This window comes from Branchiostoma lanceolatum, chromosome 1 (genome assembly GCF_035083965.1).
Source record: "Branchiostoma lanceolatum isolate klBraLanc5 chromosome 1, klBraLanc5.hap2, whole genome shotgun sequence".
In the NCBI taxonomy this organism is placed as follows: Eukaryota; Metazoa; Chordata; class Leptocardii; order Amphioxiformes; family Branchiostomatidae; genus Branchiostoma; species Branchiostoma lanceolatum.
This window is the reverse complement of record NC_089722.1, coordinates 14,780,624-14,801,336: the sequence shown is the minus strand read 5'-3', so window position 1 is coordinate 14,801,336 and position 20,713 is coordinate 14,780,624. Positions and strand designations below refer to the sequence as shown.

General features: G+C 42.8%; 1 protein-coding gene across 3 annotated transcripts; it reads left to right on the top strand.

Moving 5' to 3' along the window:
• Positions 1-9,463: 9,463 nt before the first annotated feature.
• Positions 9,464-16,492, top strand: LOC136436745 (T-box transcription factor T homolog 1). Of its 3 annotated transcripts, none has more exons than XM_066430995.1 (7): positions 9,464-9,944; positions 10,283-10,547; positions 12,265-12,408; positions 13,101-13,162; positions 13,565-13,617; positions 13,835-14,002; positions 15,180-16,492. In XM_066430995.1, exons 1-7 carry the CDS (start codon positions 9,733-9,735, stop codon positions 15,617-15,619), a joined length of 1,344 nt encoding a protein of 447 aa, XP_066287092.1. In that variant the 5' UTR covers positions 9,464-9,732; the 3' UTR covers positions 15,620-16,492. The 3 variants fall into 3 exon arrangements, with proteins under 3 accessions (XP_066287092.1, XP_066287074.1, XP_066287082.1); XM_066430977.1 differs by having other exon boundaries at positions 13,562-13,617; XM_066430985.1 differs by having other exon boundaries at positions 9,537-9,944; positions 12,268-12,408; positions 13,562-13,617.
• Positions 16,493-20,713: the final 4,221 nt, after the last annotated feature.

The window sequence follows — 20,713 nt, the reverse complement described above, 5'->3', positions numbered from 1 at the left end:
TTCACACTCACTTTTTTCAATCGCGATTGAAGTATAATCGCGATTGAATCGATCCGATCGCGATTGATTTTTTCAGTGTGAACGCTTCCAATCGCGATTGGAACGATCCAAAACGATCCAATCGCGATTGGATTGTAACTACCTCCGGAGGTAGTTTGATTGGATTAATCGCGATCGGATCCAATCCAATCCTATCAAATTTTGAGTGTGAACACAACTACGATTCATTCCATCGCGATCGGCGGAGATTTCGGCTGGTTCCGGGGGTGGGAGGTCATACATGCGGGTACGTGGGGTCATAGTTCGCATCGCGCGGGAAAACAAACCCAATCCGCACGTCAGATCGCGCTCTTACAACAACAACAACTTTTCATCGTCAACAATGCCCAAGAAGAAGAATAAAACTCCGTCAGCAACTTCAGCTGGTGGCAGATGGCGCGATGAGGAGACCAGGGTCCTCATCGCAATCTGGGGGAGAGAGGAAGTGCAGGCCAAACTGGGGAAATGTCACCGAAAGAGGGACATTTACCGCACCAAGTGACAATATCTAGCGGAAAAATAGACACAAAACAAGGACAACAAGAACAACAACATTTACCAGATGATCGCCGATAGCATGCTTCAATCGTGCTTCAATCGCGATCGGATCACGGCGTACTTTAATCCACTTGGCGAAAAGCAGTGTGAACGCAAAAGTTTCTTTGCGTTCAATCGCGATCGGATCGAACAATCGCGATTATACTTCAATCGCAATTGAAAAAAATGAGTGTGAACGGGGTCGTAATTAATTACAAACCGTCGTCTGATGATAGAATGCCTAATCCTTTCTTGAGTTCATATGATTGCTCCATGCAAGGAGGTTAAATATACATGTACTTTTAACCTCCTTGCTCCATGACATGAACAAATCTCGATCACTTTTGGAACTTCTTCAAACTACAGCAACGACTACCTGCAGTACAAACTATAAAGTGGAATCGGTCAGGGAAATAGGTATTTCCCTGAGGAAGGGGACAGACATTCACCGTAACAAGGAGGTTTGTCTAGATAAAACGTATAACGATTAACGTTGCCTGTTGTAACTCATTGGCTATGAAAAAAGACCTTTGTCATTTACTATTAAGTAAGTCATGAGGAAAATGAATAAATTGATAGTATTTGTATTAATTCATAAACAGTTTGATCACTTTTCGTCAAACATTCGTGCTGATTTTGGCCTTGCTCACCCGCACACAATCCTTGACATAAACAGTAGAGAACGCATGCGCTCTAACGACAATCATGTCTGGTATGCTTCTTTTACTATATATAGTAAGAACTCGGAAGGGAAGGGAGTGAGGTAAGACGTGTCTATGATTTGTACACCGACATGACCCCGGGGTCAGGGTAGGAAGTCTGAGAGAAAATCTAATATTTGTCAGACGACAGTTTTCAGGATGGTGCAACATGGCGGTGGCGCTTTTCATGTCCGAGCTCGTATCCGGACATTCGCGCCATAATGTCAGAAATTTACATCTATCTGTGCTCACGCGACAGCGAATGTCATAAAAGAATGTAAATAAACTAAGACAAGCTACGCTATGATATGATACCGAAGTACAGAGAGAGAGAGAGAGAGAGAGAGAGAGAGAGAGACGTGAAAAGGAATTATTTATGGACGTTTTCGCTTCTTTTCGGAACTCTTTGTAAACCTTTTTTTCACCAACATCTGTACATCATGGAAATTGCTAGCCTCCTTCTCAGACTTCCAAGAAAGGCGGCGTATATATTTGGGGGAGGGGTGACGCGACTTCTTACACGGGCCAAGGGAGTTATGTTGCCGAGAAAATCGCGTCACCCCCTCCCCCAAATATATACGCCGCCTTTCTAGGAAGTCTGCGAAGGAGGCTAGGAAATTGCAAGGTAGCGATAGTACACAACCAATAATATACAAGTACATTTGCTATCGGATAACACAAAGAATACTAAGTCATGGCTCATGCATAAACATCATATTGCATGGTATACTCCTAAGTCCGTGACTACTACCCTCCCCCATTTCAAACATACTTTCCGAACATTTCACCACCATAGTACGGAATACTCTAGTTTCCATCGATGGTGTCCGTGCCAAACTGGTGCGAAGTTGTCATGAACCCATTGGTGGCCATGTGTGACGTTCTCCCGGCTTCTTCTCTTGAAATCGAGACATTTTCCTGACACCTATGTACTACTATCATCGTCAGATATCCGAGAAAGGTATATAGTGTTGCCTTTGCAGGTGCATGTTACTACAGACAAATGATCGCGAAAATTCTGTCGACATGTCGTCATAAACACAATATAAAACCGGTTTCGTTCCTAAGGCAGTCGCACTGCATGCTAAAACATTAAATTTCACATCTCTGCCTCAACAAAATTTTAAAAATCGAGCTCGCTGTGAGAACATTTCCTCCCCCTCCCCACTCTCATTGCGACATGACTCAGAACTTTGACACCAGCGTCCGCTTTCGCGCCTTTTTGCGAAAGTCCAATATTTGAAGAGGAGAAAGTGTCGGTAAATTGGGACCTGGTTTAGCAACACTTTCATCTCTCAGAGTTGGACGGGTCAACACGGTTTCCATGGTAACGTCATGGCGGGATGGTATGGCTCAGGTTCCGGTATCGTCTGATTCTCGGGCTGACTGGTACACGCTTTTATTTTCGTCCTTTGTAAACATATGACGTTATTTTGTACCATTACAATCAGGTCAAAGTTCAAAAGATAGGGTCTGATATATAGGAAATCATTGTATACGTATATCGCATCAACAAATACTGTGTTCTGAACGTGTTTAGATTGATGGCATAAAGTGATATTGACAAATTGATTTTTGATAGTTTCTTGCACTACAAAATTTTCTGTTTTGTAACATTGTAAAATAACATCGAATTACACGGTCATTGTTCTAGAAATACATGTATTCGACACTATTTCTTTGTCTTATAATGACTACATCACAATATTCTGACTGAACTTCGGTCCAACTTTTCGGAAGCCTGGATGCCAGACCCCCAATCTCTAAAATATCTAGATATTTTAGAGATTGGGGGTCTGGCATCCAGGCTAACTTTTCGGTCTGACCATTATATCTAGTAGCCTCCTGTGCAGGCCTCCTATAACGCGCGACATAGATATTGGGGGAGGGGGGGAGCTCTTATGCAGGAATTATCGGTCCCCCAGGAAAATCGGTCCCCAATCCATGGTGGGCGTGGCCTAAAAAGTACGAAGGCCCACAGGGCCAAAGACATAGATATCATCCACAAACACTGTCTTTGAATTGAATACTTAATGCCAAATGTATGAATTGTAAGAAGGTGGGACGGACATTGTCCACAAACACAAATATGAACGTTTCATCAACAAAAAGTATCAGTTTTTGGCCATTGCAGGGACACATTTTCCCGGGGTAGCCAGGATTTCCGGTCCCCTCATAGGAAAGTCAAAAACTCTTCTCCTAGTAGTGATGCATTTGGAAAAATACTTTATTTTCAAATTACTTTAACTTGAGTTGATGCTCTTAACACAAAAATATAAAGGTTTCAAGGGCAACAGTCTCTGCATTTGTCCATTGAGGGAATTCAGGGGAAGGGGACTCCTTTTCCCGGGGTAGATCTAGCCGGGATTTTCGGTCCCCTCATAGAAAAGTCAACAACGCTTCTTCTGATGAACTTGGAAGGTTCTTTGTCAACTTCAAGGCGCTTATCTGAAGATTTAACACAACTTTAAAGTTTTCAAAGCAAAAAGTTTCAGAACTTGGCTATTGAGGGGATTTCAGGGGAAGGGGACACATTTTCCCCGGGGAGATCTGGCCGGGATTTTCGGTCCCCTCATAGCAAAGTCAACAACGCGTCTTATGATGGACATGGAAATTGTTTTTCAACTTGAAGACACTTCCCCGAAGACTTAACACAACTATAAACGTTTCAAAAGCATAATGTCTTAGGATTTGGCCATTGAGGGGATTTCAAGGGAAGGGGACACATTTTCCCGGGGTACCCAGGATTTTCGGTCCTCTCATAGGAAAGTCAACAACGCTTCTCCTGATCCATTTGGAATCCTGTTTTTATACTTAAAGACGCTTCTCTGAAGACTTAACACAACTATAAAGGTTTCAAAACAAAAAGTTTCAGAACTTGGCCATTGAGGGATTTCAGGGGAAATAAACTATAAACTTTTCAAAAGCAAAAGTTTCAAGATTTGTCAATTAAGGGGGAGGGGGACACATTTTCTCGGGGTAGCCGGGATTTTCGGTCCCCTCATAGGAAAGTCAACAACGAATATTATGATACATTTGGAAACCTGTTTGTCAACTTGAAGACGCTTCTCTGAAGACTTACCACAAATACAAACGCTTTAAAAGCAAAAAGTCTCAGGATTTGGCCATTGAGGGGATTTTAAGGGGAGGGGGACACATTTTCCCGGGTTAGAACTAGCCAGGATTTTCGGTCCCCTCATCAAAAAGTCAACTACGCTTCTTATGATGGACATGGAAATTGTTTGCAACTTGAAGGCGCTTCTTTGTAGACTTAACACACCCATAAACGTTTCAAAAGCAAAAAAGTCTCAGGATTTGACCATTGAGGAGATTTCAAGGGAAGGGGACACATTTTCCCGGGGTAGCCGGGATTTTCGGTCCCCTCATAGGAAAGTCAACAACGCTTCTCCTGATCCATTTGGAATCCTTTTTTTATACATAAAGACGCTTCTCTGAAGACTTAACACAACTATAAACGTTTCATGGGCAAAAGGCTCAAAATTTGTCAATTAAGGAGATTTCAGGTAAAGGGGACACATTTTCCCGGGCCGGGGTTAAGCCGGGATTTTCGGTCCCCTCATAGGAATGTCAACAACGTTTCTTCTGATGGACTTGGAAACCTGTTTGTCAACTTGAAGACGCTTCTCTAAAGACCTAACACAACTATAAACGTTTCAAAAGCAAAAAATCTCAGCATTTGGCCATTGTGGGGATTTTAGGTAAAGGGGAGATATTTTCCCGGGCCAGGGTAGCCAGGATTTTCGGTCCCCTCATTGGAAAGTCAAGAACGTCTCTTATAATGGAGTTGGAAACCTGTTTTTCAATTTGAAGACGCTTCTCTGAAGACCTAACACAACTATAAACGTTTCAAAAGCAAAAAGTCTCAGCATTTGTCCATTGAGGGGATTTCAGGTAAAGGGGACACATTTTCCCGGGCCGGGGTTAAGCCGGGATTTTCGGTCCCCTAATGAGAAAGTCAACAACGTCTCTTATAATGGACTTGGAAACCTGTTTTTCAACTTGTAGACGCTTATCTGAAGACCTAACACAACTATAAACGTTTCAAAAACAAAAAGTCTGAGCATTTGGCAATTGAGGGGATTTCAGGTAAAGGGGACACATTTTCCCGGGCCGGGATTTTTGGTCCCCTCATAGAAAATCACGAAGATGCTTGAAGACGCTTCCCTGAAGACTTGACAAAACTATAAACTTTTGCTTTAGAAACGTTTATAGTTGTATCAAGTCTTCAGAGAAGCGTCATCAAGTTTAAAAACAGGTTTCCAAGTGAATGAGAAGAGACGTTGTTGACTTTCCTATGAGGGGACCGAAAATCCCGGCTTAACCTCAGCCCGGGAAAATGTGTCCCCTTCCCCTGAAATCCCCTCAATGGCCATATGCTGAGACTTTTTGCCTTTGGAACGTTTATAGTTGTGTTAGGTCTTCAGAGAAGCGTCTTCAAGTTGACAAACAGGTTTCCAATTGCATCAGAAGAGACGTTGGTGACTTTCCTATGAACTAGGGGACCGAAAATCCCGGCTTAACCCCGGCCCGGGAAAATGTGTCCCCTTCCCCTGAAATCCCCTCAATGGCCATATGCTGAGACTTTTTGCCTTTGGAACGTTTATAGTTGTGCTAGGTCTTCAGAGAAGCGTCTTCAAGTTGACAAACAGGTTTCCAATTGCATCAGAAGAGACGTTGGTGACTTTCCTATGAACTAGGGGACCGAAAATCCCGGCTTAACCCCGGCCCGGGAAAATGTGTCCCCTTTACCTGAAATCCCCTCAATGGCCATATGCTGAGACTTTTTGCCTTTGGAACGTTTACAGTTGTGTTAGGTCTTCAGAGAAGCGTCTTCAAGTTGACAAACAGGTTTCCAATTGCATCAGAAGAGACGTTGTTGACTTTCCTATGAACTAGGGGACCGAAAATCCCGGCTTAACCCCGGCCCGGGAAAATGTGTCCCCTTTACCTGAAATCCCCTCAATGGCCAAATACTGAGACTTTCTGCATCTGAAACGTTTATAGTTGTGTTAGGTCTTCAGAGAAGCGTCTTCAAGTTGAAAAAGAGGTTTCCAAATACATCAGAAGAGACGTTGGTGACTTTCAAATGAGGGGACCGAAAATCCCGGCTATCCCGGGAAAATGTGTCCCCTTCAGATGAAATCCCACAATGGCCAAAACCCTTTGAAACGTTTATATCAATTTTCATAGAATCGTCTTTAAGTTGAAAATTAGGGTCCGAAGTAGACCAGAGGAAGATTGTTTCAACTTTCCTATGAGGATACATTATTTGTCGACAATGTCGACAGTGTAGAATTGTTATGTTACAGCCTATGTTGTTGTGGGCCTTCGTAATACTACGATTTTCGCGCCCGGTGTGGATCTGCTTGGAGATTAGGCCTTCGTACTTTTAGGCAACGCCCACCAGTCTCAAATGTAGACCAATGGCAGGAGGGGGACCGATTTTCCCGGGGGGACCGATAATTCCTGAACACCGGCATAAGAGCTCCCCCCTCCCCAATATCTATGTCGCGCGTTATAGGAGGCCTGCACAGGAGGCATTATATCTAGGGTGTCAACCCAATATCAGACCAGGCAACCTACTTCTGTGTTATTCATAGTGACATAATATAGTCTCTACCAGACTAACTGCGCCGGCTATAGGGAGAATATTTTGCCGACCAAGCCAGGGTGTCATTTGCAGGCTACGCTGGCGAAATGTGATCTTCACCGTGGAGTGATTCTACTGGCTAATTATTCCGTTTTCGGCCGGATTCTACGCTTCATACGCCCGTAGGAGGGCGGCCTGGTGGAGGCTAGTTTAATATTTAGACAAAGGCCAGTACACGTGTACAGGAAATGTCTGTAGGGGCTCCTATGGTGAGGGGGGAGGGGGTACCTGGGAAGGAGGGGGTGGGGAAGCTGATGGGGTGGAACAAACTCCCATCGCATGCTGACATCTATTATCGAGTCTCTGGTTATAGAGTAGGAGTATCCTGGAAAATGTCTGTCCAAAGTGACCACCCTTGGGCATCGTGCAGAATGAACGTGAGAAAAATGGTTTCGTACATGGTGGCATTTCAAGACACACCGTGCGACCGGAATTTAGATTCACCACCGCTGTTCTTACTATGCTTTTACGGCGCTTGTGTAGGGACGCATTTCTAAATAGATCTCTGAGCATACAAACACAGGACCGATTCACCATTGCCTGACTTACTACTGTACAGAAGACAATAAAAGATTCTTATAGTAAATTCTTATGGTGTCGCGATTATCCTACTTTGTCAAGTTTGTGTGTGTACAAGGAGGTTTAATCTTGGTTTCATAGTATCATCTGTGAGAAGTGGAGTTCTCTTCGTAATTTGTGAGCAAGCTCAAGAGGACAGCAATATCTCATAAAACTGTAAGCTGTAAAACTGTGCGGTACTCTACTCTCCAAGCAGAGGTTTTTGGAGAAAATGGTATAGTGACCTTATCATATGCCCCGTTTTCAGTCCAGGTACAATCTTCCACAACAACCTCTGCTTGGAGAGTACGGTATTCCTCCAAATAGGTTTGGATAGCAGGCTACCTCCAAACAACCAAGAGAAACTTCTCAGAACAATTGACATCTTTAATTTATCACATCAAAACTAGATATCACACAACTGAGATATACTGACGCTCCAACGGTAAGCGTGCGGACTGGATTTAAAAAGTGGGACCCGCAAACTTCACAGGAACGGGACAATTTTACTTCAGCTGATTATCCGGCACTTGACATTTTATTGTTGCTTTGTTGTGCGCAATAAAGACCACAATAGCGACAATATCTCGGCTTCCTGAGAACTGTTTGTAAACAAACAAGGAGGCCGGCATGACAGGACCGTGAGAGTGCATCATCATGTATGTTGGTAGTTTTTCTTACAGACTATTAAAGAACACACAGCTGTTAAGATTGGAGGCTACTTGTAACGTCAGCAGAAGTGTGGAGACGGGAAAAGCGGTGGGAGAAGCTGTGGTGTTCCTTTGATTTGTCAGGGGGATGACAAGTGCGAAGTTTCTCACAGCCGGGTCCGATTCACCGCAGGACAGGCTAATGAGAACGGCCAAGTCCAGATGACTGGCACTTTGCCGTCAACTAGCGGCGACAAAGTGACAGGATGACAGGGACATGCATGACAAAGGCATCGTACAACCGAAAAAGGGACGGTGATGACAGGGAGCTAGAGGGAAAGGGCGCCAAAAAATGAAATTATTCAGCGAGCTTCAGACATTCAAATTACTACGAAATAAGTGATATAAAATCATATAGTGACGTTTTTTAAGTTATAACATGCCATACATACTGCAGGAACGGCGATGAGAGGGAGCTAGAAGTAGAAGGGAGAGGCGCCAAAAACGGAAACTTTTGTATTCGCCTGTTTTCAATCAATGAGGTTTTCGTGCTGTTTGGTTAGCCTCCTTCGCAGACTTCCTATGACAGCGGCGTATATATTTGGGGGGGGGGGGGAGGTTCTCTAAAGGGAGTTGTGTAGCCAAGGGAGTTGTGTAGCCGAGGGACGACCGCTGTTCACCGATATGAACAGCGGTCGTCCCCCCCCCCCCCCCCCCCCCCCCAATATATACACCGCTGTCATAGGAAGTCTGCGAAGGAGGCTACTGTTTGGTTGCCCTGGATGAAGCGATGTGTTAGTATTATTTGATATATTTAAGTACGATTTTAGGGATAACTCAGCGCTTTACCAAGGAAACTATAAGCAGTCAAAAACTAACAGTCAAATTAATGTACATTGCGTACGTGCTTTCGTCACACTGGCTGTACACTCCTCTAGAACAACGATTATGTAAACATTGTACTTTGAATAGAGTAGAAGACGAATGTCATTTTGTGGTAGAATGTGTATTATATACCAAAGAAAGAAATTAACTGTATGAACTTGTAGAAAACCTATTTCCCTACTTCACACATTTAAGTACTGTTCAAAAATTCATATTTCTAATGCGACTAGACAAACCTCCCAGTGAAAAACACGTCTGTTCTTTTATATCTACTATAACCGAAAAGCGAGGAGAAGTAGAATTTATTTAATGATAGTCATATTCTTTTGTATCCGCTAACTGTACTTGTATTATCTTTTGTTGTGACCTGTACTTAGCCAAGTGTGGCAGAAATGTACAATAAAGGTCTTCATTCATTAATCAGGAGTTGCAGTTTTCCGGTAGGGGGCGCGGTTTGTGTTAGCGGCCTCACTGCGGGCATCCCTACGCATACATTAGCAGCCGGCTAGTGACAAAGGGGAACCTGTGCTTCCCCGTCGTTATCTCCATACATACACACCGTGCATAAATACCGCCGCAGTGCTAATTCTTTCACCCAGTCTTTCCTTCGTGAGAACGTGAGAGTTTTCTCGACACTTTGAAACTTTTTTGAGAACGTTCGCCTCGCGTCGAGACCGTACCAGCACCACGGATGACTTCGGCGGAAACGATGAAGCCCACCGCGGCGTCGCCGGACCAGTTCTCGGTGAGCCACCTCCTGAACGCCGTGGAGAGTGAGATCTCGGCGGGGTCCGAGAAGGGCGACCCGACCGAGCGAGACCTGAAGATATCCCTGGAGGAAAAACCCTTGTGGGACAAGTTCAGCGCTTTGACTAACGAAATGATAGTCACTAAAAACGGAAGGTACATATTTTCAATCCCGTTTACTTCATTTTTTTTTACTTCTCGACGCCTTGTTGTTTTTCCTTGTTGTTCTTTGTAGGTTTTGAGGCTCAATAGGTCGTTAGTGTGAAGTGAGAGTCATACCCAACACCTGTATGATATTTTCTACCACAAATACTTGTCGGTGTTCACAACAATACTTAACGTTCTCGTGTTATGCCATAATCTCATATTCATGAAGTATATACAGCACAATACACATGAATCTTAAACTGACATATAGAACTTGACATATATAGAAAAGAAGACGTGTTTTTTTCTATATAACAGTAGTAATATGTGATCGTTGTCTTCTACAGACGTATGTTCCCTGTCCTGAAAGTGAACGTGTCCGGACTGGACCCTAACGCCATGTACTCCTTCCTGCTGGACTTCACGGCGGCCGACAACCACCGCTGGAAGTACGTCAACGGCGAGTGGGTTCCCGGCGGCAAGCCCGAGCCGTCCGTGCCGAGCTGCGTCTACATCCACCCGGACTCGCCCAACTTCGGCGCGCACTGGATGAAATCACCGGTGTCCTTCAGCAAGGTCAAGCTCACCAACAAACTCAACGGTGGTGGACAGGTGAGCTTAGCCTCTACCAGGCTCTTCAGATCGCTAGAAAGATAGTAGAAATTTAGTCTCCAAGCAGACCCAACGGTTGCAAAGACCGTATCCACTGGCAGAAGGAGTTTTATAGCAACCGGTGCCTGACAACTTCCCTGGCTGACTGGAGCTTCTCTGGCTAGTTTGTACGATTTTGGCACCGTGGAGATCTGCTTGGAGATAAGTAGAAATTGGCCAAATAGAGAATTGTGCTAGCTTACCTTAGACTCTGCTAGGCTCCACAGGTCACTAGGAAAATAGTATAATAAGTGGCCAATAGTAGAAATTGGCCAAATAGACAGATAATTCACCAGAGAAGTTAGCTAGCCTAGGTGGCAAACTGTACTCCCTGGCTAGCTAACTTCTCTGGTGCATTATCTGTCTATTCGGCCAATTTCTACTATTTTTCTAGCGACCTGTGGAGCCTGGTAGAGGCTAAGGTAAGCTAGCAGAACTCTCTTCTTTCAATCCAACAGTCTACTGCTTCGTAATTAGATATAACTGCACCTCGTTTTTCCAGAGTTTGACGGACAGCGTCTAGCTTTCAAACTTACACTTAAGCCCTGAAAATGACGAAAATTTCAACTCGATAAAATTCCAGATCCTATCAAAATCCTACAAAACGGTGGCGGACAGGCAAAACCATTATAATCCTATCCTTTCAACTGCACTTCAATGTCTAGTCTACACGTTGACATAGTATATCCCCTGTTTTTAAGTGTTTATCCCCAAGTTTTTCCGTACCGGCTTACCTAATCATACTAAGGAGGTTAAAAGGGATTTTTAACCTCCTTGATTATACTTCGCCCAACCTCTCACAACGACATTGTGTACCAATTAGTGGGGGATTTTGTTGTGACGTGTGGTATTGTGTTCGGCACGTGGCGACACGTTTTTCTGATGTTATTATCATAATTGTGTTACCTGTCAGAGCTTACCTGTTACCTCGCCTGGGCCATTACACATGATTAAACATGAACAGTTCATTACACCCATTGTAGACGCATTAGAGACATGCATGTTCATTATAACCACCGTGCTACAACTATACTACTCTCCTCACAACACAAAAAATACATTACAAACTATTATGAGCAGTATTAACATTTGATGGATTGTATTAAAGAATCTTTCAAAGTTTTTAATGATTAAAAAAGATCACGCATTGTTATACATTGTTTGAGTTCTGTATACTAAAATTCTATAAATTTCAGTAAATTTTGGATCACAAAATCACAGTTTTTTAGCACAATTTTAGCACAAATCTATAAATGTTAATGAATTTGGAACACATATTCACAAGTTTTACTTTTAGTGCAAATCTAGATCAAATCTATAACTGCTAGTGAATCACAGAATCACACGTTTTGTTAATTAGTACAAATCTAGCTAGTAACAGTTTGCTTTCTTTAAACAATCTGTATCACAAAATCACAAGTTTTTTTTAGAACAAATTTAGTACAAATCTATAAATGTCAGTGAATTTTGGATCACAAAATCTTTTTTTTCGTGCAAATTTAGAGCAAATCTATAAATGTCAGTGAATTTTGGATCACACGTTTTTTCAGTACAAATATAACTGTAAACAGGTTGCTTTCCTCAGCAAACAAGTCGCCTTATGAGCCTTAAAATTGTCTTTACACTATAGTTTTTATCATATAATTTTCTAACCCGATGTGTGTCGTGTGTTTGCCAGCAGATCATGTTGAACAGTCTACACAAGTACGAGCCCAGACTGCACATAATCAAGGTTGGAGGGCCGGATAACCAGCGTATGGTCAGTACACACGCCTTCCCGGAGACTCAGTTTATAGCAGTTACTGCCTACCAGAACGAAGAGGTGAGGTCGCCATCCTGTGTTTAAATGTTTCAGTTTTATATCCATATAGAACTATGGACCCCGTCCTACTCTCCAAGCAGAGGTTGGTGGGGAAGATTGTGACGTTTTTATCCTGTGCCCCGTTTTCTGTCGGCGCTCTGGTGTGCCATTGAAAGAGCCAACAACACGGGGAACATAATAAAAAGGTCACAATCTTCCCCACCAACCTCTGCTTGGAGAGTACCCTATTCCACTAGATCGTGCTGTGGCCTCTCTGCGAGCTCAGAACTGGATTTCTGAAACTCATGACTGTCATATCATGCAAGATGTAAAAGTATGAATGAAAAAAAGACAACAAAACACGCAAAGCTTAAAAAGATTCGTTTTTCATCTATAAAAATTCTTTGAGTGATTAACTGATTTGTCAAATTTCTCGGTCGCAGCGAGATCGCCACACTAGTGGAATGGGGATATAAGTAGTTCAAAATACTCTTACTAGATTTTACTGATTTTGATTAAGCCATTAATTTTGGAATCTGTAAAACTGTATGTAACGTTTCTACAACGGTTACTACTTATTCAAACATACATACAAGTGTATGCTACTTATGATGTATGCAAAGCGATGTTAAAGGTACATGAATAGAACAAAGTATTTTGCTATTTCTTTCTTAGTATTTACTTCTGACACAGTTTTCTTCAATTCTTCTCAGATCACCGCTCTGAAGATCAAGTACAACCCTTTCGCTAAGGCTTTCTTGGACGCAAAAGAAAGGTAAACGTATTGAAACCTTTCGGATTTGCAACATATACTAAAACATGAGTTTCTCATTTAAATGTACACATGTTGTAACTTCCGTTACCGTTTGAAGTAAGACTTTCCTGACATTAGGATTTGCCACATATGAGGTGCTAAACTGTCGCTTTTATGACGACTTAAAACTTTTCTGGCTTTTAAAAACGACAGTTTGGCACCTTATATGTGGCACATCTTAATGTCAGAAAGGTCTTCAAACGGTAACGGAAGTTACAAGATGTGTACATTTAAATGAGAAGGAGCGCAGAGTGACATTTAGTTTGTAACAATGATAAGCTCCTTGGCATAACACATATATGTCTTCATGTATGATAAACATTATTTTGCAGTTATCTAACTATTTATGCTTTTTGACAGAAGTGATGGGAAGGATGGCATGGAAGACTTACAAGATCAACCACAATATTCTCAACGTAAGTGTGTTTAACTGCTGTCTACGTACAAGTAATATACCCGAGTAAATATTTTTGTGTATACTTACAGATTTCTTTCTAATTATTTGGTAAGACTTGGTCTTTGTAAAAAAAACGTCACAAAATATAACAGGATGTCACCCCTTGCCTTTATTTTCATATTCAGTCCACGAAGAAGCGCACTGTTTTAATCAGAGAAAACTTTTTGTCTCTCCAGTGGGAGGTTGGTTCCTGCCCGGCACGGGTCCCATCTGCCCGCCGCCCAACCCTCACCAGTTCGCCCCGTCCCTCGGCCTTCCCAGCCACGGCTGTGACAGATACAGTACTCTGAGGAACCACCGCTCGGCGCCCTACCCGCACCCGTACCAGAGAAGCTCTCCTCCAAGTAAGTACATCACTTCTCAGAACATGTTGTTGGGTGTTTACTGGGCAAGTTTACAATGTTTGAAGGCGCCAGCGCTCGACCAAAAGGCATTTTGCCGAGCTTCCTATCGATTTAGTGCAGTACCGTTCTTAGCTATAATGACAAGGCTGTGAGTTTGTTTTACGAAGTTCTGGCATGTGAGCCGGTCTCACAAACGTTGCGGTCTCTTTCCTCGGCTTGTCTTTGACGTTATCTGATCTTCCTCAACACTACAGTTGGTCTGACAGTGGATGCTATTTGAAACGTGTGACCGTTTCCAAAATCATATCCAGTCGCTTGAGTAACTGCTATTTGGCGTATCTTATTACCTGTATGTCTAACCTTCATTGACGCACATTTGGTCTGTAAGACATTTTGTTTTTCAACGTATCCTATTCAGTTTTATTGAGTACAAAATACCCGCGTTAAACGTTTTGTAGGACAGGTTACTAAATGGGGAAACGTTGTAATAGTATATAATCAAACGCTGAGGTTCATGTATTTGGCCAGGCAAAAGTTGATATGCAAATTTCTGGACATCGAACTGTCCGGATTCCATTCACATCGATTGTGTTATCAACAATCAGGCTTTTTGCAAACCTTCCAAAAATGCTGTGCATTTTCCTTTATTTTTCCAATTATCCTGACGAAAGGTGTGTCCACATATTTGGAGCCGATAGGAAGTAGCATAATTTGGTACGAGCCACTACTCAAGTACTAAACGTCAGCAGAAAGGGTCCTTTAATAACGGTTATTTGGTCCGATATAGACACAACAAATTACCAGGTACATAAAGGAGGCTGAACACCATTCAGGCCTGGAGACGTCTAGCCACGTTCCCATCATTCCGTCTTTTGTCTTTCCCGACTCGGCCCTTTAGCTAACGAGGAACCAATAGTGATGGTCCTTATACAAGGCGATAGGCTGGTTTTGTTTCTGTGATTGACAATTCTGTGGTTTTGGAAATAACTTTGATGTTTCGTGGGAAAGGAGGGACATCCCTTGTTGTAATCCCTTGGTGGTCTTGTACTGTGTGACGTCATGTATCCGCCTTGAAAATTGCAGTCTGATAAGGGTTCGATCTTTATCTGCTAATAGACGGTTGTTTATCTATATTTTTAAACTAATTTTCTCGTTGTTGTTGTTCTTTCCCCTTTAGCTAACTACGGCCACGACACGGCAGCCAGCCTTCCCATGATGCCGACGCACGACAACTGGTCGGGCCTGCCGGTCTCCACCCACAACATGCTGTCCATGTCAGCCATGCCTCACACCACCACATCCACGCACGCGCAGTACCCCAACCTCTGGTCCGTCTCCAACAACAACCTGACGCCCACCACGCATGCGCAGACGCACATGTCCGGCACCATGGGCACGGGGCTGCCGCACCAGTTCCTGAGGACCACCGCGCCTGCGCCCTACCATTCCATCCCCACCTGCACGGTGCCGACCACGGCGTCCAGCTCTCCGGTATACCACGACTCGCACGAGGTGTCTTCCACGGACAGCGGCTACGGGCACTCCACTACCCCACCCGCCCCACAGACAAGGATAACCGCCAACAACTGGAGCCCCATGACTCCGCCCTCGCTCTAAAACAAACGAGCAACTCGAAAAGACTGAAAAAGACACTAGTATTGACTATTTGTGTAAAATTCAAAATGAGCTTTATTTTAGTTGTAAAGAATGTGTATGCTCTTGCTACATCTTGCCAAAGCCTCAAGAGAGAGACGACATTTTGACTGCAGCCTTTGTACATATATAAAACCTTGAGCTATGTTCTTCCTCAGGTAGTTTGTTGTGGATATGCTGACATACAAATTGTATTACGTGTATATACTTTTGCCAAAGCTGTGGTCTGGAAAAAAACACATGCTAGCTTTGTTGCGTACTCTTTATGAACTGTAGATTATTTTATTCAGAAATAGTATTTTTGCATTTGTATTTAAAGAAAGTCCAAGAGCAGCACTTATTTATCGATATTTTGTATCCTAACTTCTTACATTATTTGTATATAGTTGTACAGTTTGGGTGATATTTTGCACCACTTTATTATCGGAAGTAGTAAATTACACTGCTCGCCTGACTAACTCGTCAAGCTGTTACTTACCTGGATTTTCCTTAATTGTGGAGACAAACAGATACCAAGCCAGCACTTAAGGCACGTGTTAAAACACCTGCCGGCTATTTGAACTTTTAAGCCACTCCATAAGAGGCGATTCACACCAATACGCGAGACACCTCAGATAAAAGGTGACACAACCTGCTTTTAAACCAAGTGCCAAGAATTAAAAAAACTTCCGACACTTTTGTATTTTTAGCATCAGCTTGGCGACAAGAAACTTCAAGAATTGCGACAGGACAATCAGTGGCTGTGTTGTTACCTTTTGTAAACGTAGCTTTTCTACCTGTTGTCGTTAAAATGAGGGTTAATAAAGACGTATGTTGTGCGTTTGTTCGGTACAGAAAGACGTCCCACGGTTGTGACATGTTTGTGTGGGTTCTGCGGCCGCGATGTTTGCGATCTCTCGGCTCGCCTCGCAGGTGCAGTGCTAACCCGACCCCTACTTCATATTTACACTTCGCGATAGGGTACAAAATACTGGCTTTGTTTGCCGATACTTCAACTCAAAGTAATTGGACTTTCAAGAATGAAGCGGGTCAAGTAGACATATCGGCACTGTTTCTAAACAAGGGGCACGAATTCGGGGGAACATTTCTGAAGTAACTCGCGTTATTCCGTTGGCACGGAGCTTCAAGTGGCGCTCTGCGATCAAAGTTTTCCCCGGGGAATTTGAGAAATGCCACGGGGGGATTTCTGTTGACAGCGACATACAATTGTATCGCACATACAAGAGATTAAGAGATAATCTGGTTGACACTAACCCTTGTTCGTTTAGAAATTGATAAAGTTTATTGCTCACACCTGGGGGGTTAGGTGCGTGGGCCACTTGTGCAATACCAGATGTGGGCAAAAATACAAGATCAGACCCTGGGAGGTGCATAGCCTGGAGCCCAGACGCCCAATCTCTGCAATATCTAACGTGTGGGTAGCCTCTACTAGGCCCCGCGGATGGCTGGAAAAATAGTAGAAATTGGCCCAATAGAGTGAATAGTACGCTAAGGCAGCCGGCTACGGAAAGAGGGTCCAATATGCCATTCACGGTCTCTGGCATGTTATCCGTCTATTTGGCCAATTTCTATAATTTTTCCGGCGACCTGTGGAGCCTGGTAGAGGGTAGGGTAGATAGATATCGTGTGGGTAGATAGATCATAGACATTTTAGAGATTGGGGGTCTGGTATCCAGGCTAGCTGCAAAGCTACGAGTCTTCATACAAGGGTTAAAAAGTCAAGTTGCGGTCTTATTCTTTGTTTTTATTTAGATAGATTGCTCTCTACTATACATTGGCACGATGAATTCATCCATACACGAATAGAAAACAGAATACTAAAAGTGGTTGTCCAGTTGCGGTCTTATTCTTGGTCTTTATTTAGCAAGATCGCCCTCTCCTAGACATTGGCATTATGAATTTATTCATACACAAAAAGAAAACAGAACGAACATACGACCGATGAATATAGCTATTGTTTAGAATCAACAAGGAGGTTAAAATCCTATTTTAACCTCCTTGGAATCAACTAGAAGAAACTGAACCTATGAATTAGAGAAGTTTTAGAACTATTGTTTTAGATTAGTATTAGAAATCCTGTCAGTGTCATTATATGAATGCTACCATGTATTTTGTATCTACATGCCTGTACTTAGCCCATGATAGGGCATGTATGTTCAATTATCAAGCGCCATCCCCTGTAATAAAACTGTTGCAAAGGGTCATAAGTTCACGGAAAAGTCCTCACCGCTCGTGGCGGTCCATCCTTCCTCACACTGTCTTGCAAATGTCGTGACAAATTCGTCCCTTTGATATCCCCCGAACTGGCGCGCAGTACGACATATGTCGGCACAACTTCACAACTCCATGTGGAGCGTGGTTCACAAAGGGTTGGACTTGTTCATGCATTTATTACAAGGTGTGAGGCGGCTCATCCCTTTGTTCTATCATGTCCCTGCTTTCATTCCATTGTTCTACTAGTCGTTTCATACCCACACGTCTTTGCCATGAATAGGTGTAAATGTACTCTCTTGAGACGTATGACTTGATATTGACATCTCTGGCCAGTTTCCCAAGGGAGCATCTTTCTACATGGTCCATGTTTTAATCAATTAGCAGTGTCTAATTAAGTCCCCCGCTGCCTTCCGTGTACCCAGCTTCCTCGCTAATCGACTGTATATAAAAGAAGTTGTTTTTCACGATGATGCCCTGGGATAACCTTACAGACTAACGATGGACCGATGTTCGGGGGCCTTGATGACGTTTGCACACTTCTTTGTATATGATTGACGTTTGTTTGACCTCGTTCGCACCTCCCGGGCGGGTCCCGGGTGATGACAAACAAGCGTGGTCTCTGGTTGGTTTACCAACAACAGATGGGGAGTAGCTAGCGGTGCCCAGATAGACCCGATTCACACTGGGGAAATTTTCTCAGGGACGTACGACAACGACGTACGACAACGCCTTTTTTCCTGAGTGTGAATCGCCCCGCACGTCGTATGACATGTTCACCTTGGAGGTAACATACGAAGTCGCACGGGACATAAAAATGCTTAGTACATAGTCTCCAATTGCAACGAGCGATCTCCAAGCAGATCTGTCGGTGGCAAGGCAGTTTCAAAAGTGCCAACCAGTATCCAAGCAGATCTATATATCGGTGGCCTGGCAGGGCCAACCAGCATCAAAACACCGGAGATCTGACATCACTCAAACAGGGAGGAGCATTTCTTTTCAAAAACGGTGTCATTGCCCCTCCTCTCCTCGTGGCCTTTATATTAACAGCAATACGAATATTGGTGGCTTTTGATACTGGTTGGCCCTTTTGACACTGCCTTGCCACCTATAAATCTACTTGGAAATTACCAAAGAAAGGAAAAGAAGTACAAGATTGCAGACCCTTTTTATCAACATCTTTCCTGCGCAAGATAGACGACGATTCTTTCCTCACAATATCGCATTTTGATTGTCTGGTACAACAAGGCGGCTCTGCCATTCGATAGAGTCTCATTTGGGAATAACAAAAATAAATCTTGAATTTGAGCAAGGAGGTTGACCTGTATCTAAACTCCTTGATTTGAGGATGAATACTATGTTGTTGTTGCTTTTTTTTATATAAAAGAATAATATTTTGGCAGTTCTTCCTTTAAGTGTGATATATCCTGGCAATTATGACAAATATTTCGCAAGATTACATGGTGAACTTTCCATATACTTTTTTTGATTGTTTGGCAATGTCGTATTTGAAAGTTTGAAACTTTAACTGTCTTTCACTCAAATTCAAAATTCTTGATTACCAAATGAAGTTCAGCTGTTACAGTTTCACGATTCGGAGAAATGTTGTTGTTTTTTCTTGGGTATAAAATGCAAGGTGTATCACTCAATATTCGTTCAAAAATACCTCAGTGTAAGTTTCAAACAAAGCAAAATGTTATATTGATAGAGTTCAAACTAAAGAATTAACCTAATGCACTGTTTACGTACGTTCAAGTGGAGGGGGTTGGTTTTAACAGTTTGATGATCACAAACTTTCACGACCAAACTTCACCCCACTGAAACCCCCATTAGAAACAGTCGCACCTCACAGTTAAAATACTAAATACCGATCTGCCAGAAACACGCCAAAACTTCGCTCTTTCTTCACAAGAACCTGTTGAATAATACATTACCATGTATGGACTGCTAGAAGCTTCATGGTATATACGTAACATATCAAGAGTGTGCTTTCCAAGCAGAGGAGGGTTGGAGGGTTTTTTTACGTGTTCTTAGGCGTTTTTGTCGGACTTTCCACTTTATCATTTTTTTTTGTCCTTTTCAAACCCGACAGAAACGCATAAAAACACGTCAAAAACCAACCGAAACCCCTCTTCTGCTTGGAGTATATCGAGATTGCATAAGAATTTGAAGAAACACTTGCATTTACATTTCCCAAGTCTTAGAGTACATGTTTTAGTATGTATCAAAGGTATGTAGCATATTCTAGGGTCATTTACGCAAAGTTTTGATTTATCATTCGTACAAAAAACACAATATTGTTGGGGATTATGTTGAAGACATTCTGAAACAAGTGCACGGTTGTGCCCACCGACGCTCAGGCTTAGTCGCAGTGGATAAATAGCCACACGCAAAAGTAGCGAGCTCAATTAACAGTGTCAATATTAACACAGGTGCGAGCTAGGCAGACAGAAGCGGTAACACATGTTCATTCCCTTACATTGCAACGGTTTTCTTTTTCAAAGCATTACTAATACAACAAGGGGGAGGGGTGTTACATTATAAGTACATGTTTATGTCCAATGGACACATTTATTTTTATGTACAAGTTATAGCGATAATAAGGCACGAAAAATTAAGGAAACTTCAAAGTTCTTCTCAAAACTGTACAAATCGTTTGGCTTTTAAAAATGTGGTTGACTAAAAGCAAAGGAGGTTATATGGTCTCCCCATAACCTCCTTGTAAAAGCCAAACGAAACCAGAAGTTAGGTCAAGGAGGTTAAAAATGGTTAGGTCTACTACGACCCATAGTATGATTCTATGAAAGGTTATACAAAGGAGCGTTACTGTCCGTTACCTTAACCCCC